Consider the following 21,290-nt stretch of genomic DNA (forward strand, 5'->3'; position numbering starts at 1 on the left):
AGGGAATGTTGATGAAAAATTGCGCTGCGAAGTCGCCACATACATTTGGATACGTGAAATTTGTCCCTCCGTTCCAATTCCTACCCTCCATGGGTTTTCGTTTCCTAATGGGCAGACTGTATGTGGGTATAGACTCTTTGTTTATCTCAGAAGACTAATTGCGTTTCTTGAGTTCGCTGAGGAGATGTGCATGGGTTTTTATTCCCGGTGGCATTGGCGCATCATGCAAACCATGCGATCGTGGTCTGGGTTTCCCTAAACCTGTCCATGTATAGGTTCGAGGAACAGTAACCTGTTGAAAAATGGACACTTTATCATCGGTTTTGTGAAAAACGGACAAATGCTCTCCAATTCCTGGGCAGATCACTTGCTAAGTGACAAAATACGAAGCCAGACTCTTTTCAGTGATCTTTCGAAAATAATGCTTTCACTTAATCGTGTCAAAACTACCTCGAATTGGGTCTTTGGCTTTGGATGACGATGGAATGATTGAGTTGAAAAATCGACCCCTAACTTTCGTAAACGAAGACATCCCTACGATACCCAGAGATTGTACATACCAAGCTGTGGAACCAAATATTCTGGATCTTTTGCAGCTCCGCGACAACCGTCTACATCATCAGCCAAATGCTATTCATCATCTGAAGGATGGCTAGGAACCGTTCGCAGCTTTAACCATCATGCGTGGTCTCTTGCCTCAATTCATCTCCCGTCAATACCGCGATGGGCCATTTGTGCTTACGCTTACGGATCTCCATGCCAGTAGCATCTTTGTTGATGAAAATTGGCATATTACGTCCTTAATTGACTTGGAATGGGTATGTTCTTTACCAATTGAGTTACAAACACCGCCTTACTGGTTGACTGGTCGACCAATTGATGACATTGAACACGGAGAACATTTTGACACTTTTCAAGAAGTCATGACTGAATTCATTACTTTCTTTGAAGAACAAGAGCAAATTCTACAGACTTCGGATGTTTCTCAGGCCGAGATCATGCGGAAGTCCTGGGACAGAGGTAGCTTTTGGTACGTCCAGGCCGTCAATAGCCCGACAGGTCTCCTTCGGGTATTCAATGAGCATATCCAACGCATGTTCTGTGAGAATCATTGCACTCAGTGTGTGTTTGATCAGACTGTCAGTCCATACTGGTCTGTCGGGGCTGAAGAATTCTTCCAAACTAAAGTGAAGCCAGAGGCAGAATGCAAGGAACGAATTACGAAGCGGTTTGGTGAAGTTGAACAGAAAAGCTGATTCGTGTTCACTACCTCTCTATCCCTTCGTGTATCCCTACATTTAGTATTTCTATCAGATGACGGAGGTGGTTTATGCAGTGCGTTTTGTGTACCTCCCCAGCTCACCCTTCTCGTCAACATGTCTCTTTTGCTGTGCCTCTGCTCCCGAAGATAAAACTTGACCAATCTTTGGGTTCTTGACGACTCGCTCAGATTGCAGCTGGATACATGGGTTTTCACGCGGTCTGCGAGCAAATTAGTCTGATGATATGGAAATTCTATCGCTATCGGCGTCCTATTTTTTCCTGCTATGTATACTCCTTGTAATTCGCGCTGTTTTGGGGGGGGGGAGTTAATTACAAACTCCTGGGCTGATGCATGATCTTGGGGTCCCCAGCGGATGTCAGGGCCTACAATATCTAACGCTACAAAACAAACATGCGTTTTTGTTTTGATTAATCATAATTTCCTAGCGGTCAAATAATCTTATTTCATTTCTCAGGGGCTAGTTAACTAGATTGTAGCAGCCTGAGTTTACAGAAATACAATCACTCGCTATCCTCGGCACGTGAGGGGTGACCCCACCATGGAAATCTGGGGAGCTTCAGATAATTCACCTTTGTGTCAGTTATCTTTAATCTAGTCCTTAGAACCGAGACCTCATGGCCGCAGACTTTTGGGCCGGCTACATCAGCGGAGCCGTTGGGATCATCATTGGCAATCCTCTCGATGTCATCAAAGTCCGGCTACAGGCCGGAGGCTCACATACAGATGCATCATCGGTACGTTCAAGCCGCTTTGAAAGAGCAAGCTCTCTTGTGCGAGGTATGTGTTGCATCAGTTTGGTAATACCAACAACAATTACTGACCATCGTTATAGGCGCAGCTGCTCCGATCTTAGGCTATGGAGCTCTCAATGCTATTCTTTTTGTCGCTTACAATCGATCCTTAGCAGCATTGGACGGGTCCGTGACGGATCCCACCAATCCCGTGGGGGTCTCGGCTTACAAGATTTGGCTGGCCGGTGCCGCAGGCGGACTGGCTAGCTGGTCCATTTCATCTCCAACGGAGTTCATCAAGTGTCGGGCGCAGCTGGATCGCCGGCCCGAAGTCTCCTCGTGGGCGGTGGCCAAGGACATCTTCCAAACCCGCGGTTGGAGGGGTCTCTACTTTGGGGGCGGGATTACTAGCGCCAGAGATTCAATTGGCTATGGATTCTAGTATGGACCTAACACGCCACCCCCGGATACCCCCATTGTATCAAATCAGGGATTTAGTGCTGACGTAGTGCAGTTTCTGGTCCTACGAACTTTCCAAACGATTTTTGGACTCTGATGATGATGGTTCACACCAGATTGCTTTGAAGATTCTGCTATGCGGTGGCATTGCCGGCGTTGTCACTTGGGGCTCGGTGTTTCCATTAGATGTGATTAAGACTCGGCTACAGGCACAGACAATTACAGATCATTCGCCCGGGACAATCGAGAGCCAGTCTCTACTACGGCCACAGCGTCACACGCTGAATTCTTTCCAAATTGTGAAGGAGACATATCGTGCCGAGGGTATCAAGGCATTCTATCGTGGCCTTGGAGTCTGCAGTGTAAGAGCGTTCATTGTGAATGCTGTTCAGGTCTGTTTTCTCCATGTTGTCATCACAATGGATTAAAAATGCTAACATCTAATAAAGTGGGCGGCATATGAATGGTTGATGAAGAGCTTTAATCATTCCTGGGGCGCACAAGTGGAAACCCAAGAGCCCATAACGGGCTTGTAAATTTGTTCAATCTCGGAAAACTATGAAGCTTAGAATATACAAAATAGAAGATCTGGAACTCATCAAAACTATCACAAGCCAAGCTGCGGAGTACACTGTTACCGAAAGCCCAGTTGGGTCAGATTCTGGTTGGCATTCAGGGATTTCTATTGGAATTACTCGGTAGTATTGCTAGGAAGGGGGTAAATTTCACCCCAGATGCCGTTTTCGCCGATGGTCGGCGATTTCGAGTCACCCGCAAAACGGAAGAGTGAAAACCCGGCGAGGATCGGCAATATAAAAAAAAAATTGCTTCACGTGAGACTCCACCGAATATGCATGAACGGAATGAGGAAACTCAACATCAAAACGGATCTAGATCCTGGAAAACTTTTGTATGTCGATTTGCTGGAAAGAGGATCGTGGTCACGTAGCAAAGGTTTGATTTTTATTCCCAGAAGGTGAAGTTCAAGCTTCGATTCACTCCTTCATATCGTCGGGGTTTTCTTCGCGCTTGCCGTTATCAATTAAACCCAGTCCGACCGCACGCTCGGCAAGCAATTGGCTGTGAGGCTCATCGCGCAGGATACGGAGTCTGATACAGGACATAGCTGGTCAGCGATGCGACAGAAGATATGAGGTTGGCATACACTCACCTCCGCTTGTGGTTCTTGCCCTTGGCGTGGGCCTTGAGGTTGTAGTCGCTCTCAAACCATTTGGAGCATTCCGTGCAGTAGAACTTGCCTAGACCAGGCAGGTCCTCCACATCTTTCGAGTCCTTATACTTCTGGAGATGACGGGGAGTCTTAATATCCGCAATGACTTGATCGTAGTCTCTGTTATTAGGTTAGAAATCAGCGCCGGAGTCAGAGACAGCGATAGGTATAGGGACAAGCCCTAGGGTAGAGGTACCTAGTGCGACGCTTGTTCTTGACTTTTCTAAGGGCACCCATTATGACTGATGGCCGAAATACCTTGGGGCTGGAGCCGAACAATGGTATCAAAATTGATGCAAGGGAATAAAATTTGGTCAGTACCGATTTCCGGAGTGTACAGTGAGAAAAGCGGGTCAAAGAGGCTAAAACAAGAGCGAGTGTTTGAGATGAAAATTCCGCCGATTGTGGGCCTTGGGCAACGATTGAAATGCCTGGGCAGTGATTGGCTGGTGATCAGACACGGCACCTTGGCGACGGTGCGGAATAGCTATTCGGCTCACGTCGGCTCAGCCGATTTCGTCACCGTATGTAAACTGTGTAATTAATGACGTTCGCATGCGGTATGTTGTTCCGAATTTCAGTGCAATAATCACATCAGGTTTTCTACAATATATATGCATATAAAGCACATGTATAGATATCAGGATAGAGCGATGGAAATGCCGTTCATAAAGCATTCTACTAGCATAACACTGCATTTGTTTAGAGTAGTATCATGAACTAGTTAACTTTGTTGGTCATTGGCTGGATTCATACTTTTGAAACCCAAAATTCCTATGCGTCAAGCTGACCTTTACAGGTACTACGGGGTATACAGGCCGAGAGAGTTACACATTGACCTTCCCAAGGTAGCCCTTTGGTCCGAAATGGGAGAGCTGGGCGAAGGGGGCCTTGTAATTGGAAACTACATGATTGGTGGCCGAGTTCTGATACCCGGCACATGCCTTGTATCGGTGTTACGTTCCCGGTACACCCCAAGGCGAACACAAAGGCCTTAGATGTTGAATTTTGAGAATTTCACGTAGTAAGAGAATAGGGATAGAAAAAAAATTAGGTGGATATCTCTCATTCAACTCTCTAGCAGTCCTTGTAAATCTAAAAGGAGATCTCGAGAATTCTCCGCCATGTGCAGCGTCTATCAAATTGTCCAGCCCTTTTTTGCCGTCGCATGCGGTCTAGTCCAATACCAGCGTATTGTATCGCCGTGGTAACGGCGGTTACGGCTCTACTCTCGGTCCCCGTAGAATCTTTCTCCCACTCAAAACCAAGCTTTCGTCCTCTTCCTCCTTTTTAATATTTTCCTCTCTCATTCTACTCTCCACTCTCTTACTTCGGTGAAGGTGGTTACTAGCTCTTGGATGTGCAATCCCATCTCATAGAGCTTCCATCATGATCTCCACCCGCCTCGCGCGCGCCGGTGCGCTGGTACGTCTTTTTCCCACGGCTCAACATTTCCATCTGGCGACATACCTGAGCGCCAGTCTGTCTTCTTGATGAATGGAAAACTAAATTGTGTGCTTCGACTCTAGGCCCCCAAGTTCCGTCTTGTAAGCAGCGACCTCACTGCCAAGCTTTATCCACCCGTGGCGTGGCACATGTGCCGGCGTGCATGATAGCTTCGACACAGCTTAGACATGCAGCTGCTGACTTGTCAAATTTTAGATGACCGGAACCCGGGCCTTCGCTACTGTCAATGACCCCCTCGACAAGAAGGTCGAGATGACCAACCAGGAAACTGTGAGTGGATGCCATGCCAGCCCCCGAGAACTGGGCGTGGAGCACGATCTTAAGCAATTGCGACTAACGTATCTCATTCCAGGGTCACTACATCAACTACAAGAAGATGTCCGAGAACCTTGCAATCGTACGTTCTCGTCTGCAGCGTCCTCTCACTTTCTCCGAGAAGGTCCTGTACTCTCACCTTGACGACCCTCACGGCCAGGATATCCAGCGTGGTGTCTCTTACCTCAAGTTGCGCCCCGACCGTGTTGCTTGCCAGGATGCCACCGCCCAGATGGCTATTCTGCAGTTCATGTCCGCCGGCATGGACCGCGTCCAGACCCCCACCACCGTCCACTGTGATCACTTGATTGAGGCCCAGGTTGGAGGCGAGAAGGATCTTGCACGTGCCAATGACATCAACAAGGAGGTCTACGACTTCCTTGCCTCCTCTACCGCCAAGTACAACATCGGTTTCTGGAAGCCCGGTTCCGGTATCATCCACCAGATCGTCCTTGAGAACTACGCTTTCCCCGGTGGTCTGATCATCGGTACTGACTCCCACACCCCCAATGCTGGTGGTCTTGCTACCGCCGCTATTGGTGTCGGTGGTGCCGATGCTGTCGATGTCATGGCTGGTCTGCCTTGGGAGCTTAAGGCTCCTAATGTCATTGGTGTCCGTCTCACTGGTAAGATGTCCGGCTGGACCACCCCCAAGGATATCATCCTTAAGGTCGCCGGTCTCCTCACCGTCAAGGGTGGTACTGGTGCTATCATTGAGTACCACGGTCCTGGTGTTGAATCTCTGTCTTGCACTGGTATGGCTACCATCTGTAACATGGGTGCCGAGATTGGTGCTACCACTTCCATCTTCCCCTTCAACGACCGCATGTACGACTACCTGAAGGCCACCAAGCGTCAGCACATTGGTGATTTCTCTCGCGAGTACGCTGCTTCTCTGCGTGAGGATGAGGGTGCTCAGTACGATCAGCTCGTTGAAATCAACCTTGATGAGCTCGAGCCCCACATCAACGGTCCCTTCACTCCCGATCTTGCTACCCCCATCTCCCAGTTCAAGGAGGCTGTTAAGACCAACAATTGGCCCGAGGAGCTCAAGGTCGGTCTGATCGGCTCTTGCACCAACTCCTCCTATGAGGATATGTCCCGCGCTGCTTCTATTGCCCGTGACGCCCTTGATCACGGTCTCAAGTCCAAGTCTCTGTTCACAATCACCCCTGGTTCCGAGCAGATTCGCGCCACCATTGAGCGTGACGGTCAGCTCCAGACCCTCGAGGAGTATGGCGGTGTCATCCTTGCTAATGCCTGTGGACCCTGCATTGGTCAGTGGGATCGCAAGGACGTGAAGAAGGGTGAGGCCAACTCCATCATCTCCTCCTACAACCGTAACTTCACTGGCCGTAACGACGCCAACCCCGCTACCCATGCGTTCGTTGCCTCTCCCGATCTGGTCGTCGCCATGACCGTTGCCGGTACTCTCAACTTCAACCCCCTCACCGACACTCTTAAGGACAAGGATGGCAAGGAGTTCAAGCTCAAGGCCCCCTCAGGAGACGGTCTCCCCACTCGTGGCTACGATGCTGGCCGTGACACTTACCAGGCTCCTCCCGCTGATCGTTCTGCGGTCACCGTTGCTGTCTCCCCCACCTCCGATCGTCTCCAGATCCTCGCTGGCTTCCAGGCCTGGGATGGCAAAGATGCCACCGACATCCCCATTCTGATCAAGTGCAAGGGCAAGACCACCACTGACCACATCTCCATGGCTGGCCCTTGGTTGAAGTACCGTGGACACTTGGACAACATCTCCAACAACATGTTGATCGGTGCCACCAACGAGGAGAACGGCGAGGCCAACAAGGTCAAGAACTACTTCACCAAGGAGTACGATGCCGTCCCCGCCACCGCCCGTGACTACAAGGCTCGTGGTGTCAAGTGGGTTGTTATTGGTGACTGGAACTACGGTGAGGGCTCTTCCCGTGAGCACGCCGCTCTCGAGCCCCGTCACCTTGGTGGTCTCGCTATCATCACCCGCTCCTTCGCTCGTATCCACGAGACCAACCTGAAGAAGCAGGGTATGCTTCCTCTGACCTTCAGCGATCCTGCCGACTACGACAAGATCAACCCTGAGGACAAGGTCGATCTTCTCTGCACTGAGCTCGCTGTTGGCAAGCCCATGACCCTCCGTGTCCACCCCAAGGACGGTGGCGCCGCCTTTGACATCTCCCTCAGCCACACTTTCAACGAGTCCCAGATTGAGTGGTTCCACGACGGTTCTGCCCTCAACACTATGGCCCGTAAGGCTTAAGCTGCCTTCCGTCTGTCATGACTCTCCAACAATAAACCCTCCAAGTGTTTCGGTTATGACTGAGACGCTTGTGTAAACTACGCTCTCTTGTGTGTTGAACAATTCAGATGCATGCTTCTGAAAACTACGGTGTGACACGGCAGCCATTGGATTGGTTCTCGATTGCCCATGTCCCTTTCGTGAGCAGGCTATGAGTAGTCGTGCTCTGGGAAAAAATTATGAATGAACTTGTGTTTTTGTAGGCCTGATTTCTCGGCCTTGCGTTGATTCCCGATATCTGGGTGGGCTCAATGGATATATACTCTTTTTGACTTTGACATCACTGTTTTGTATGTTAGGAATGGCATGCATACACAATTTTCTTTTGTTTCCGGATTGTTCCTTTTGTAGGTCTTAGATTTATGCACAGTGTTCCAACCATTCATTTTATCCAGCGCAATAGACATACCGTGATCATCTCACAGAAAAACGCAATACAGCTCGGACACGTTCAAAGCTGAGATAAGCTTACCGAGGCACCCGTGAACACTAAATGCCCCGCGTTCATTGGACTTCAGCATAAGATGGTGTTGGACGCTATCAAATCTTCGTTTTTCGTCAAAGGGTTCGGCAAGTTTGGCGCTTCGGTATCTTTTCAAGTTTATCACTACATCCATCCCATTGCGAACCACCTATCCGCATCAAAGAGGCCTAAATCCCTATTACATCTTGATTGTGAAGTCAATAATCAGTTGACCATAAATTTGCACTCTTGAACCCAGAAATACATCCAGGTTCTTGAGGTTCTCCCTCTATCTGCTATCCCCACCCTATCTCGAAACATGGCAACTCAGCTTGTCCAACTCCCAGAAGTGGAGCGCCTCAGCGCGTCAGTCGTGAGAATTTTAGGTGGAAATCCGGGGAAGGTGAGTGATGGATATTATGATGTCACCTCATCACGACAAGTTGATCAATAGCGTTTAACGATACACAGTTCACACTCCAAGGTAAGCATCATGCTCCTTCCGAACTACGAACACACCTTGACCCCATACCCAGGTACAAACACATATTTAATAGGCCACGGCCACCAGCGAATCTTAATAGACACAGGCGAAGGCAAGCCCGCATGGGCAGCAAACCTTCAATCTGTGCTCTCAGCAGAAAAAGCAACAGTGCACCAGGCTCTCCTGACACACTGGCACCCCGACCATGTTGGCGGATTGCCAGATCTGCTCAAACTCTGTCCCGAGGCTCAGATCTTCAAACACCAGCCTGATTCCAATCAGGCAGATATCCAGGAGGGTCAGGTATTCTCCGTTGAAGGTGCTACCTTGACAGCAGTGCATACACCTGGACATACCGTTGATCATATGGTGTTTATGCTCGAAGAGGAGAATGCTATGTTTACAGGTGATAGTGAGTGTAACAGTTCTTTTCATCCAAGCCTTCCTCTTCACAGACACAACAACATGATATGCAAGATCCACAAGAAATTTGGCTAACTAAAAACCTATAGACGTCCTAGGTCACGGCACAGCTGTCTTTGAAACCCTTAAACCCTACCTCAGCAGTCTCCGCCGTATGCGCGACCGTGTTTCCTCGGGCCGTGGGTACCCCGGACACGGAGCGGTGATTGAGAACGCCGGCGTGCGAATTACTGAGTATATCACGCACCGACATCAGCGGGAAGATGAGGTCCTGCGCGTGCTGCATTTTGGCAAGCTTGATGTCGCGGCTGGTGAGTCCTGGCCGGAGCGCAAGCAGGCCTGGACTCCTATTGAGTTGGTCAAGCGCATTTACAGTGATGTTCCGGAGTCTCTGCATAAACCTGCTTCGCATGGTGTGTTGCAGGTGCTGTTGAAGCTTGAGGATGAGGGGAGGACGGTTGTTGATTTGGACTCGGGGAAATGGAGTCTTGCGAGCGAGAGGTCGGCTTTGTGAGTTTATAGATCTTTGGGTAAATGTAGAAATGTCGATTACAGGGGTCTATGCATTTAAACCATCTCTTCATCTTAAAATAACATTCGACGTCGGCGCTCTGTCACTCATCATTCTGACAGACCATGTATTACGAGCCCAATGCGGAGTCAGAATGATCATCAAAACCTGTCAACCTAGAAAAGATCTGGAAAAATCTCCCTTTTTGAATCCAAATTGCATGGAAATCATAGAAATCTCCTTTTTAAAATGTTTTTCCTACAGTCCCCCATTTGAGCGATATTGAGGCCCACACGTAGAGTTCCAGGAATTCCAAGAGTGACGTTCGCATCCCGGTTCCCCGCTCTACTCTCACTCTTCACCCTTTTTTTCCCTTCACACTCGACTGCCTCTTTTGGTATTACTAGCAGTTATCTGCCTATGGAGACAGACTAATATTCTGGTGCTCATCCGGAGTGAAATATCCACTTGTTTCAAAGGTTGGTTCATCTTCGTCATGATCTCCAAGGGTTTCCCCGCCTACGAGATTGACTCTAACCGCATCCTATCTCGGAGCTACAGAGGCCCAGCTTACCTTGTCCACACCTAGAGCCCTTTAATTCCGATCTACTTTCATCCCCTATTTCTGTCTAACGTCCGGTCTATCGCTATGCCTTCCGTCGAGCCCAAGAATGAAGCTCGTCTGCTTCTGGTCTCGAACCGGCTGCCGATCACAATCAAGCGGTCTGATGATGGAAAATACGATTTTTCTATGTCCTCAGGAGGTCTGGTCAGTGGTCTAAGCGGCCTGTCCAAATCAACTACCTTTCAGTGGTACGGCTGGCCCGGTCTGGAGGTGCCAGAGCCTGAGATCCCTGTCGTGAAGCAGCGCCTCAAGGAAGAATACGGCGCTGTACCCGTCTTCATTGATGACGACCTGGCAGATAGACACTACAATGGGTTTTCTAGTCAGTTTCTCCTCCCCGCGAAGCCACTGGAACATACACTGATGTCTTGTTCTTTCGGATAGACTCCATCCTCTGGCCTCTGTTCCATTACCACCCCGGCGAGATCACCTTCGACGAGTCCGCCTGGGAAGCTTACAAGGAAGCGAACCGACTTTTTGCACAGGCGATTGCGAAGGAAGTACAGGATGGCGACCTGATATGGGTTCACGACTACCACCTGATGCTACTTCCTGAGATGCTGCGCGAGGAGATCGGCGATAGCAAGAAGAACGTGAAGATCGGTTTCTTTTTACATACACCGTTCCCTAGTAGTGAAATCTACCGAATTCTCCCCGTGCGGAATGAATTACTTTTGGGTGTCCTGCATTGCGACCTGATTGGCTTCCACACTTATGATTACACGCGCCATTTCCTGAGCAGTTGTGCGCGTCTACTGTTAGTATACCCTAACCAGTCTGGAGTTTGAATCTAATTGGATCAGGGGTCTTGCAACTACACCCAACGGCATTGAGTTCCAGGGCAAGATCATCACATGCGGAGCTTTCCCCATTGGTATTGACCCTGAGAAGTTCAAGGAAGGGTTGAAGAAGGAGAAGGTCCAGAAGCGCATTGCCATGCTAGAGCAGAAGTTCCAGGGTGTGAAGCTGATGGTCGGCGTCGACCGTCTTGATTACATCAAGGGCGTGCCCCAGAAGTTGCACGCCCTTGAAGTCTTCCTTAGCGACCACCCCGAATGGGTTGGGAAGGTCGTGCTTGTACAAGTTGCCGTTCCCAGTCGACAGGACGTCGAGGAGTACCAGAATTTGAGGGCCGTGGTGAACGAGCTAGTTGGTCGGATCAATGGAAAGTTCGGTTAGTATCCTTGATTGGTGCTCTGAGTCAAGCTAATCGTCTTTCAAGGCACGGTCGAGTTCCAGCCTATCCACTTCCTACACAAGTCCGTCAACTTCGACGAACTCATCGCTCTCTATGCCGTATCAGATGCCTGCATTGTCTCATCTACCCGTGACGGCATGAACTTGGTGGCCTACGAGTATATCGCCACCCAGCAGAAGCGTCATGGAGTGTTGGTGCTCTCTGAATTCGCCGGAGCAGCCCAGAGTTTGAACGGCAGTATCATTGTGAACCCCTGGAACACTGAAGAACTGGCTGGCGCCTACCAAGAAGCGGTGACCATGAGCGACGAACATAGGGCTCTCAATTTTGCTAAGTTGGACAGATACGTGTCCAAGTACACCAGGTACGTTACCGTGTCACTCCGCCAACTAGGCAGTCCCTTCTCTCACATTTCGTTTCCAGCTGACCATTTTCTAGCGCATTCTGGGGCCAATCCTTCGTCACCGAACTCACCCGGATATCAGCTCACTCTGCCGATAAATTCCAATCCAAGAAATTGGCGGAAGCAGATGCAAACGAAACTGATGTGCCACCCACGCAAGATGTGTAATAATCTTTGATGTTGTTCCTGGTTTCCAAGCTGCAGTCGGACCGGGGTCTTTCCATGAACCTTAGATGGCCTTCACGAACATGGATGAGGCGAAATGTATTTTCTTAGAGGTTTTTTGTTGGTTTCTGCCTTTGCTTTTTTCCCCCTAAAATTTGATCCCTATACACAAGTTGTTCCTTCAAGAAGACAGACCAGAATTGTTGGATCTGACCCGGACTAGTAGTTTCTCTGCGTTGGCGGGAAATTTGACCAGAATGTGACTACGTCCGCGTTGTGAAAGGAAAACATTGAGTGTGGGAATTAACATTGGAATAGCCAGAGGGAAATTCTTTTAGGCTCTTGTGCGCATGGGGCTACTTCCTCTTTGCTGCCATGTTTTTTTTACAAAGGTACTTCATCGCTTTAAACTAGAACTTGGTGAATTGGCGAAGCTAGACGGGGTTGACCTTTACGATATAAATATAGGTTGGTATGATCAATGACGTTCTATTTCCAATCTGTGCGAACAATGCTGAATAAATTTACAACAAACTGTGTAATTGTAAATTGTATGCGCGCGTCATCATGGCGGTCCGAGTATTTCCCGGGTTTTTAGTACCCTGTTTTCAACCACACTTTAGGCTGCTGCTACATATATATAATGGAAGTGCTGAGAATTAGACTCCTCATCATATCGCCGCTCTAAGGGATATAGCCCACAGTCAGAGCTCTGCCCAACTCATCTATTACAAAAACGCATATCTGAACGCGATCAAACGTTGCCGGAATATTCGCAAGCCTATAGAACCCTTAATAAAATTTTGTATTAGGAGGGAGTCCCTCAGCCTGGTCATCTCTCTGCATTCGTCAGTCAGCACGCTTAACTGCTTCCAACCTAGGGAGCAGCAGAGTCCTTGCCAGTGCTTCTCCAAACCCCTTCACCAGCGCAATTTCGTAGTCACAGCGGGCCAGCTGTTCAGGTCCAAAGTCGGTGAAGGTCGTTGCAACATCAAAGTCAATCCAGACCAGCCTATCAGGGTCTCCACGAACAAGGAGAAGATTTCTCGGGTAGATGTCTTTGTGGTGAACGCCCGCCCTATGTATCTCCTTCATGCCCTCAATTGCCTGAGGATAGAGCGGATCCGAGTAGTTAATGCAGTTGAAACTCTCTGCATTTGGGAGGTACTCTAGCAATATTGCTCTCGGCTTGAGCTTGTCTTGAGAGAAATGTTGGAAAGTAGGATGGAATGCTGCGGGGTCCATTCGATTGATGTAGCCGTAGAATTTTGGAACGAAACTGCGTGCACAAACACCAGAGGCGAAAAGCTTCTTATATGCATTGAGTTCGCAGCGGAACCGGTTTAAATCACGACCTTTTTCGCTATATCCAGGGTCGCCGTTGTCGTGGAAAACCTTCAAAGCATACTTTTGTCCATCCAGATCTGCCTCGAATATTGAAGACGTATCAGAGTGCGTAATCTCCCTGATAATATGGATTTTGGAGGAATCCATGTCCGTTAAGGAAGCACATCTTAGATGCATTGTTGTCCTGTTGGAAAGTTACATATATCAAAAGAGGTTGAAGCAGGTCAGGCAACAAAATATGGCCCAAGTCTTGGTTACTAATAGCCAGATTATGTAAGTTTGACTCTCCGGGTCATGTGGATCCCAAAAACCCCCAGATCTCGCGACTCAAATCCACTACGCTGCCGCTGGTAGGAGGAAATCTCAGAGTGGGTCGGTTTCAGTGGCTGCATGTAAAGCGCGCTTGAGGCCCCATCGACAATGGTCCTGATCCAGGGTTTCAATGAACGCTTTGTTTTTTTTTTTTCAAGACCTCTTGAATTACTAGATTCACCACATTTCTAAATCCAAGGTTCTCTCCGGGTTTCACTAACCGCTTTCTTTCGCTCTACTCATGCCAAGGGATGCACTTCAAGAGCGCTTGCTATATATAGTACAGTCACGCCTATCAACTATGTTTTGCTTGTTTAGTCCTACCATCTATATACAGATTCAACCGGTCTGATCTTCAGTCGCAACACCTACTTGGTGCAAGAACTTCTTCGAAATGACTATGACTTTATGAGAAGCAAGTAGAGTCTAGTGGTGCCGATCCACACGTGGTTTGTATCAAGAAAGGTACTTTTCTATCTACCGTGGCTTGTCTTCATCTCAAGCCGATTCATGTTAGGTGTCAAAATACCCACTTGCTTACCCCTGTCCCGTGAAGAGGCATCTAGATTCTCACCAAAAGGACTCACACGTTGAAGACGGAAAGCTGCTGCGAGTTGAAAGAATCCGAACTTCACTTGATTGGGCTCAAAGCCGAGCTATTTCCTGTTGAGTAGTCTCCGTATTCAACAAAGCCCGAGAATTCGTGTTCAATCTCTTCCACATCGCCTTACGGCGTTCAAATCCCTCCAAAAATGCCCTTACCCACTCGCGGCAAAACTTGGGCAGCTTGCGTCCCTTTCCCTCTACTCCCTCTCCGGCTAGGTGTCTCAGCGTCTCAAAGTAGTCTTCGAAGTCTGGGAAGAGCAGTGTAAACTTCACGCCGTCACCCCGAACCTTGATCCGATCCGCTTCCCATTTTTGCATCGCTTCAGCAGACGGTAGAGTGGCTCGACCGGCCAGTAGCCGTGCAGCTAAAACCGATTGCCATTCAAAGACCTTGAAGGTCAGACCAGCCGCGACGGCGCCGATAAACAATAGTGTCGGGTCTTCTTGCCACACAACGTGTTGGTACAAACCAGGGATGCGGTTATTGTGGACTGGAACGGACGGTAGGAATGGCAGCGTCCAGCTGTAACCTGTGCCGAAGACTATGTGGTCAACGTTGTCGATACAATTTCCGTTCGTCAAGTGCACAGTTCGGTTCGAGACTCGTTCTATTGATGGATGTTTTTGTATCTTCGGGTGGTTAAACGCCTCGTCGCCAAAGTACCCGTTGGGCGCATGGCCAATTGTAATTGCGTGGACTGGTGCCTTTGCCGTTTCCACAAGATCGACTGCGATGTCGGCTGCTGAGACGGATGCGCCCACAACCACAACTCGCTGGAATTGTCATGTCAGCATAATAGCCCTGGGGGAATATGCTTGTATCTGAGAATCTTACTTGCCTTGTCGACAAACTTCTCTCTCCCGCGGAAGTGTTTGCTGTGAATCACGCTCCCCGGTCTGGTCTTCTCCATTGCCTCCAAGCCTTCTATTTGGGGTATATAAGGCACCCAGAAGTGACCACTCGCCACAACAACCGCATCAAACCACTCAACCCACCAGTAGTCACTCTTGTCGCCATTTTTGCGGAGCATTACTTTCCACTCCGTCCCCACCTTCTCGACCAGTTCGACTGTGGTATTGTATGCAACAAAGTCGCCGTAGCCCCGGCGATCCACAAGACCCTCAATGTATTTTCGAACTACGTCCCACTTTCGAAATGGAGTCTCAGGTCCATGGTGAGATATAGAGAGTTTGCTACGCTCCGCTGGGAAAGGTTCCTGGGAGAACTGCATGGGCAAATAGTCAACATTGGTTTCCAAATAAGGGTAAACAGACGACTCGGTAAAACGAGGTTGGTCTGACTTTGGAGTCTGCGCAGGCAGCTTTTCAGGGACAGGTAGCGGTGGATCGGCTGTTCTTGTCGCTAGAGATACAAAGTCGCGGAGCGTCGGAGGCTGCGATGAGTCGCCAATCCTGTGATATCGTGTTAGTCACCGAAGAAGCTTCCGAAAAAAAAAAGGAACAGACCAACATCCTCCAGCTCCCTCCCGGCGCTCAAATACACGAATGATGTCAAAGGCCTGCTCTTGCGCCAAAGCATCTATGGCAATGGCTCCCGCCGGCCCAGCACCAATGACCGCGACACGTTTGACAGCCATGATCGAAGAGAAGTCCCAACCCAAATCTCAACCAAACTACAACAGTTATAGAATCATCCTGAGATGCAATGATATAAACCAGATGTCGCAAATGCCGTGTCGTTGATTATGGGCCCTATCACGCAATTTGGCGTGGGGCGATCTCGATCCAAAAGACCTCACCTTCCCCATTCGGGTCAAACCCCTTCAAATCCCGAACTTCGACGGGTTGGAAGAAGATTATATAGCATTTGGAATTTGGCGCGAGGTCCAAGAAATTCCTCGTAGCACGCCATATTGGAAGTTATGGTACTAGCGAATGAAGTTTAAAAAAAAAAATATCTGAAGACTGAGGGAGGTCTATAATTGATACTTCGCATTTGATACTTGCGATGTTCCTCGGATTTCTACTATCATTACCTTTCATACTGTAAGATTTAAACAAGGTCCCTTTTTACCAATCTCCCTCGGGGGAATGATCTATCATGGATGTCACAATGACCGATGAGAAGCTAGATCTCAAGGCTAGCGACTTGGGGCATTCAGCTTCAACGCTGGGCCAATTGCCAGAATGGGATCCTAGCCAGGAGCAAAAGGCTCGCAGAAAGTAACCACCGAGAATCCCAAGAAAGAGTATCTAGGATTCATTGCTGACCTGACTTTCTCTCAAGGATCGATATGACGGTTTTGCCTCTGCTTTTTCTCGGTCTTCTTGTTTTCCAGCTAGATCGCATGAATATTGCGAGTGCATTGACGGGCGGCTTCGCCGCGGATATCAAAATCTCACAATCAACAGTCAATTTGGGGAATCAGCTTATGTTTATGGGCATCGTGGTCTTTGAGATACCATGTAACATGGCCTTGCAACGGGTGGGTACATCATCACCTCGCTGGAAGGTCTGATCCTAACCCGAACCTTGACAGGTTGGTCCTCGCAAGTGGATTTCGGCCCAGGTTTTTTTCTTCGGTTTACTCGCTACGATGCAAGTCTTTGTTCGCAATCGAGGTTCATTCCTAGCTGTCCGGCTGCTTCTAGGGTTCGCCGAGGCTGGGTATATCCCCGGTGCCGTTTACACTTTATCATCGTGGTATACGAAAAGGGAATTGGCCAAGAGAGTTGCCATTTTCTTCTTTGGAATGTTTGGGGGCAATGCCTTGAGTCCTATCCTGGCCTCTGGTATCCTGAAATTAGATGGCCGACACGGTCTTCGAGGATGGCGGTGGCTCTTCCTCAGTATGCATACTACAAACCACAAGACCCTCATTCGCTAATGCATCAACAGTTGAGGGGCTATTCACGATATTCGTCTCATTCCTCCTGTCTCTACTCCTCCCTGGATCACCCGATCTGACCAGGCCACTATTAAGCCCGGGAATTATCAAGTTTTCCGACTCCGAGAAAGAAATCCTTCAAAAACGACTCGAACAAGACACTGGCGGAAGTGCAGAGGGCGCATATGGCGTGCACATTCCGTTGAAAGTTGTCTTCCGCACTGTGGCTTGCTATCGTCGCTGGCCACACTTCATTTCTACCTTCGTCGTGTTTTCAACATGGAGTCCTCTAACCACTTACACGCCAACTATCATCATGTAAGGATTCAATGTTCCCGATAGATAGATCGATCTCATCCAAATTGCTACAGGTCACTCGGCTTTGACAGAACGGCAGCAAACGCTCTAGCCGCAGTCGGCGCATTCCTGTCACTCGGAGTTGTGTTTTTCTTCGCCTACATGAGCGATCGAACTAATCTCAGAGGTGCATCTGTGGTTGCTGCTCAAGCCTGCTACCTCATTGCCCTGATAGTCAATCTCAAGGTCCAGCCCCATGCTGGTAAATGGTCACGCTGGGGACTTTGGACCGCTGTGAATAGTTTGGCTGTGGGATATCACCCCATACATAACTTCTGGGTTCAGATCAACTGTCGAGATCCGGGGGAGCGGAGTATCAGCATTGCGTGAGTTTTTCTATATTCTGACGTTCACAGTGACTGGAGCTGATGGGGTTCTGGACTGCAGGATGTGGGTTATGTCTGCAATCAGTGGTTTGATGGTTGGGACACAGTATTTCCAAGTGGGTGATAAACCATTGTAAGTTAAGCCATTCTCTGAAATTCTTTGTTCCAACAGCTGCTAAGATCAACAAGTTATTCAACAGGCCTACGTACCATGATCATCATGGTATCTGTAGGAATCGCGAGTGCCTTGACGCAGATTGTCATTTATGTCGTTCACAACCGGCGTGTTGCTCAAGGCAAACATCAGCCCAAGGATGGGTTGGCACCTATGGTGTATGTCCCTTGAGGGTAGCAACTCGTGAAATCTCTAGAGAAATTCTTTCCGGTTTCTTTTGTGTCTCATCCTAATATCATCCACTAACAAAGAAAGTGCTACCCGTAGCAATCAAAGAGTTCCTGAGACATGCATATGGCTGTTCCCCTTGGGATGATATGTGCTAGTAACCCTACAGTCCGACATAAAGTAGCCTAACACTTAGATCTTGGATGGTCATCTGCAGTGCAGACTCTCAATCTCACGTCTTAGGCTGGACATCCTCCTCCTGGCTCTGGTCCAGGTCAATGTCCTGGACGAGGTCGAGGTCTTGGGCTATCGACTGTTCCTGGGCTGAAATCGAGTTAGCAAGGATTGCAGACTGCGAGGAAGAAGAGACTTACTTTTCCAAAGCTCTGCATAGGTACCGTCACGCTCAAGCAACTCGCGGTGTGAACCCATCTCTGCCACACGACCATCCTTCAGGACCAGAATTTGGTCACTGTCGCAGATCGTACGTAGACGATGAGCCACAAATACGCTTGTGCGGCTCTTATCCTTAAGAATGCTGTGAATGTTCTGCAGGAGCGCCTGCTCCGTGTAGGTGTCTAGCGCAGATGTCTAAAAACAGGATGGTTAGTTGTCTTAATCCTCAACTCTGCGGCTAGCAGACGAAGTGATGGGATCAACTTACTGCCTCATCGAAGAACAATAATTGTGGATCCTTCAGGATCAATCGAGAAACTGCCAGCCGCTGCTTCTCACCACCAGAGATCATCATCCCACGCTCACCAACTGCAGTTTGGTAGCCATCAGGCAGACCCTCAATGAGCTTGTGGATGTGGGCTCGCTCTGCAGCTCGGCGCACTTCTTCGTCCGATGCATCAATCCGTCCATAGCGGATGTTGTGGGCAATCGTGTCGTTGAACAGCGGGGTGTCCTGCGGCACTACTCCAATTATCTTACGGAGGCTGTCGACGGTCACATTGCGGATGTCCTGGCCATCAATCAAGATGCGGCCGGACTGGACGTCATAGAAGCGGAACAGCAGACGTAAGATAGTAGACTTGCCGCAGCCGCTAGGGCCGACAATGGCGAACTTCTGTCCCGCGGGGATGGTGAAGGTGGCATTCTTCAGAATCGGTCGGTCTGGGTGGTAGCCGAAAGTGACGTTCTCGAAGCGGATCTCGCCACCGTGCGTCAGCTGCAGCGGCTTGGCGTTGGGTCGTTCCTGGATGGTGACGTTCACCTTCTGCAGGTTGAAAAGCGTCTCCATGTCCAGCAGGGACTGGCGCAGCTCCCGGTAGACTGATCCCAAGAAGTTGAGGGGGACGGAGAGCTGGAAGACCAGCTGGTTGACCATGACTAGGTCACCGACGGTCATGGATCCGTTCGCCACTCCATTGCAAGCTAGGTACATCATTGCGGCCAGCGCAGAAGAGAAGATCATGTTCTGACCAGAGTTGAGGAATGCCAGAGACGTAGTCACCTTGATTGATGCGTCTTCATACTTCTTCAAGGCCTTGTCATATCGTGCCACTTCGAACTTCTCGTTATTAAAGTACTTGACAGCCTCGTAGTTAATAAGCGAGTCCACAGCAACGGTTGCTCCGAGATTATCAGCTGCATTGGCCTGTCTCCGGAACTTTGTTCGCCATGCGGTTGTAGTGATGGTGAACGCCGTGTAAGCTATCATTGTTGCTGTAGTGATGGCAGCAAATTGAAGGCCATACTGGTAGGTCTATTAACTCGTCAGTCATGTAGGAACAAGATTTTCCGTTGTCGCTCTCTGCCAAACATACCAGAATACCGCAGACAAGCGAGATTTCGAGTGCGGTCGGAACCACATGGAAAACCATGGAGGTTAGGAGGAAGCTGATGCCCTTAGTACCGCGGTCAAGTGCGCGGGTCAGACCTCCAGTCTGCCGAGAGAGGTGGAAGTTGAGATCCAGTTGTAACAGATGGTCGAAAACATTTGACGCCACCTTCCGAATTGCCTTCTGCGCAACGCTGGCAAACACCGCGTTACGTAGCTCTTGAAATAATGTGGCTCCAATTCGAGTCACGCCATCTAAAACACATTAGCTACAAGAGCCTTCTTCGACATGTTGCCATCCTTACAAGCAATGATCATGGATCCAGCCACTGTGTAGGCAGTTCCGCCGAGGGTAGCAAAGTCTACATTCATGGAGTCGACAATGTTCTTGAAGTAGAAGGGGATCTCCACATTGAGGATCTGTATTTGGGCTCATATTAGCATAGTCTTAACATCAACACAGTTATAAATGAGACTTGCCTTTCCTCCAATAAGCAATGAAAGTGCCGTGCTGACACGAAGCTTTGTGCCCCAATCATTCTACCAGCTATAGTTAACACCCCGTTACTCTATACAGACAGCACTTGGGGATTACCTTCGGCCACAGATACTTGGCCATTTCTTTCATAATAGCCCAGTCTGCCTCCCTTTGTTCATTTTTTCCAGCCATGGACTCGCTCAGCAAGTCCTTCTTTGGTGGAATCTTCGCATTGCCGCTGTCTTCCGGCTTTGGGATGATGTTGGCATTGGCTAGTTGTGATGGTGCGGGAGTAGAGGTAGGAGTAGCTTTGACAGATGCAGGTTCTTTTTTGTCTGTGGACTGACTCCATAATGAATTGTTACTTGATGTGAACGTACGTAGGTGTGTTCCATTGAGTCGTGTGCTTCGTAGGTGGCCAGTGAGGCTTGGATGAGCGAATTGCGCTGTGCGCCAGCACGGCGATCGTGCGGCTCTGAGCAGCATGGCCGCTTCGAATTATAACCTCTGAGCTCCGGAGTAGTACGAGTCACCACAAGAGGTTCAGGGGCACATATTGGGAGTGAGTAAGAAAGACTGGCGCACAAGGTAGCTGTGTCTCCGATAGCTCGCGGGGGGGATAGCCGGCTTCGGAATTAAACCCGACGATCTTGATGCAATTTCTGGGGTGGTCGCAAATAGCCAAGGGAACAATGAGATGCAGAATTAAAAGGAAAAGTAACTCAGAAACCTCTTATAATGAAACCCCAAATGTCGCAATTCCTAGGTCGAGTTGTGTACTTCGTCGGCCGCATCGCTCTCGGGCCCACGATTTCCCGATTTCCCTT

The 21,290-nt window shown here is 49.2% G+C and overlaps 10 protein-coding genes across 10 annotated transcripts; 6 read left to right on the forward strand and 4 right to left on the reverse strand.

Annotated features, from left to right (window-relative positions):
* Positions 1 to 680: 680 nt before the first annotated feature.
* Positions 681 to 1,256, forward strand: Pdw03_1091 (Aminoglycoside phosphotransferase; the record flags this gene model as incomplete). The annotated part of the gene is made up of 1 exon (XM_066099800.1): positions 681 to 1,256. The coding sequence occupies one exon, from the start codon at positions 681 to 683 to the stop codon at positions 1,254 to 1,256; it is 576 nt and encodes a 191-aa protein (XP_065957527.1).
* Positions 1,257 to 1,899: 643 nt separating this feature from the next.
* Pdw03_1092 (Mitochondrial carrier protein) lies at positions 1,900 to 3,011 on the forward strand (the record flags this gene model as incomplete). The annotated part of the gene is made up of 4 exons (XM_014679337.2): positions 1,900 to 2,062; positions 2,118 to 2,457; positions 2,531 to 2,867; positions 2,925 to 3,011. 4 exons carry the CDS (start codon positions 1,900 to 1,902, stop codon positions 3,009 to 3,011), a joined length of 927 nt encoding a protein of 308 aa, XP_014534823.2.
* A 459-nt stretch (positions 3,012 to 3,470) lies between these two features.
* Positions 3,471 to 3,943, reverse strand: Pdw03_1093 (Zinc finger, U1-type; the record flags this gene model as incomplete). Its single annotated transcript, XM_014679338.1, has 3 exons — positions 3,471 to 3,585; positions 3,647 to 3,826; positions 3,903 to 3,943. 3 exons carry the CDS (start codon positions 3,941 to 3,943, stop codon positions 3,471 to 3,473), a joined length of 336 nt encoding a protein of 111 aa, XP_014534824.1.
* Positions 3,944 to 5,095: 1,152 nt separating this feature from the next.
* Positions 5,096 to 7,748, forward strand: Pdw03_1094 (Aconitase/3-isopropylmalate dehydratase large subunit, alpha/beta/alpha, subdomain 1/3; the record flags this gene model as incomplete). Its single annotated transcript, XM_066099801.1, has 4 exons — positions 5,096 to 5,131; positions 5,236 to 5,253; positions 5,369 to 5,443; positions 5,526 to 7,748. The coding sequence occupies 4 exons, from the start codon at positions 5,096 to 5,098 to the stop codon at positions 7,746 to 7,748; spliced, it is 2,352 nt and encodes a 783-aa protein (XP_065957528.1).
* An 821-nt stretch (positions 7,749 to 8,569) lies between these two features.
* Positions 8,570 to 9,671, forward strand: Pdw03_1095 (Beta-lactamase-like protein 2; the record flags this gene model as incomplete). The annotated part of the gene is made up of 4 exons (XM_066099802.1): positions 8,570 to 8,653; positions 8,722 to 8,734; positions 8,787 to 9,146; positions 9,247 to 9,671. 4 exons carry the CDS (start codon positions 8,570 to 8,572, stop codon positions 9,669 to 9,671), a joined length of 882 nt encoding a protein of 293 aa, XP_065957529.1.
* A 646-nt stretch (positions 9,672 to 10,317) lies between these two features.
* Pdw03_1096 (Trehalose-phosphate synthase/phosphatase complex subunit Tps1, putative) lies at positions 10,318 to 12,062 on the forward strand (the record flags this gene model as incomplete). The annotated part of the gene is made up of 5 exons (XM_014679342.1): positions 10,318 to 10,615; positions 10,678 to 11,050; positions 11,097 to 11,467; positions 11,516 to 11,855; positions 11,930 to 12,062. The coding sequence occupies 5 exons, from the start codon at positions 10,318 to 10,320 to the stop codon at positions 12,060 to 12,062; spliced, it is 1,515 nt and encodes a 504-aa protein (XP_014534828.1).
* Positions 12,063 to 12,851: 789 nt separating this feature from the next.
* Pdw03_1097 (Protein kinase-like domain) lies at positions 12,852 to 13,583 on the reverse strand (the record flags this gene model as incomplete). The annotated part of the gene is made up of 2 exons (XM_014679343.2): positions 12,852 to 12,899; positions 12,960 to 13,583. The coding sequence occupies 2 exons, from the start codon at positions 13,581 to 13,583 to the stop codon at positions 12,852 to 12,854; spliced, it is 672 nt and encodes a 223-aa protein (XP_014534829.2).
* Positions 13,584 to 14,363: 780 nt separating this feature from the next.
* Positions 14,364 to 15,922, reverse strand: Pdw03_1098 (Flavin-containing monooxygenase-like; the record flags this gene model as incomplete). The annotated part of the gene is made up of 3 exons (XM_066099803.1): positions 14,364 to 15,098; positions 15,164 to 15,737; positions 15,792 to 15,922. The coding sequence occupies 3 exons, from the start codon at positions 15,920 to 15,922 to the stop codon at positions 14,364 to 14,366; spliced, it is 1,440 nt and encodes a 479-aa protein (XP_065957530.1).
* Positions 15,923 to 16,398: 476 nt separating this feature from the next.
* Pdw03_1099 (Major facilitator superfamily domain, general substrate transporter) lies at positions 16,399 to 18,202 on the forward strand (the record flags this gene model as incomplete). The annotated part of the gene is made up of 7 exons (XM_066099804.1): positions 16,399 to 16,508; positions 16,573 to 16,771; positions 16,826 to 17,135; positions 17,185 to 17,491; positions 17,545 to 17,856; positions 17,918 to 17,989; positions 18,046 to 18,202. The coding sequence occupies 7 exons, from the start codon at positions 16,399 to 16,401 to the stop codon at positions 18,200 to 18,202; spliced, it is 1,467 nt and encodes a 488-aa protein (XP_065957531.1).
* A 229-nt stretch (positions 18,203 to 18,431) lies between these two features.
* On the reverse strand, positions 18,432 to 20,949 carry Pdw03_1100 (ABC transporter, integral membrane type 1; the record flags this gene model as incomplete). Its single annotated transcript, XM_066099805.1, has 7 exons — positions 18,432 to 18,523; positions 18,574 to 18,790; positions 18,864 to 19,910; positions 19,972 to 20,240; positions 20,291 to 20,405; positions 20,466 to 20,525; positions 20,581 to 20,949. The coding sequence occupies 7 exons, from the start codon at positions 20,947 to 20,949 to the stop codon at positions 18,432 to 18,434; spliced, it is 2,169 nt and encodes a 722-aa protein (XP_065957532.1).
* Positions 20,950 to 21,290: the final 341 nt, after the last annotated feature.

The sequence above is a fragment of the Penicillium digitatum genome, chromosome 4 (genome assembly GCF_016767815.1).
Source record: "Penicillium digitatum chromosome 4, complete sequence".
Taxonomy (NCBI): domain Eukaryota; kingdom Fungi; phylum Ascomycota; class Eurotiomycetes; order Eurotiales; family Aspergillaceae; genus Penicillium; species Penicillium digitatum.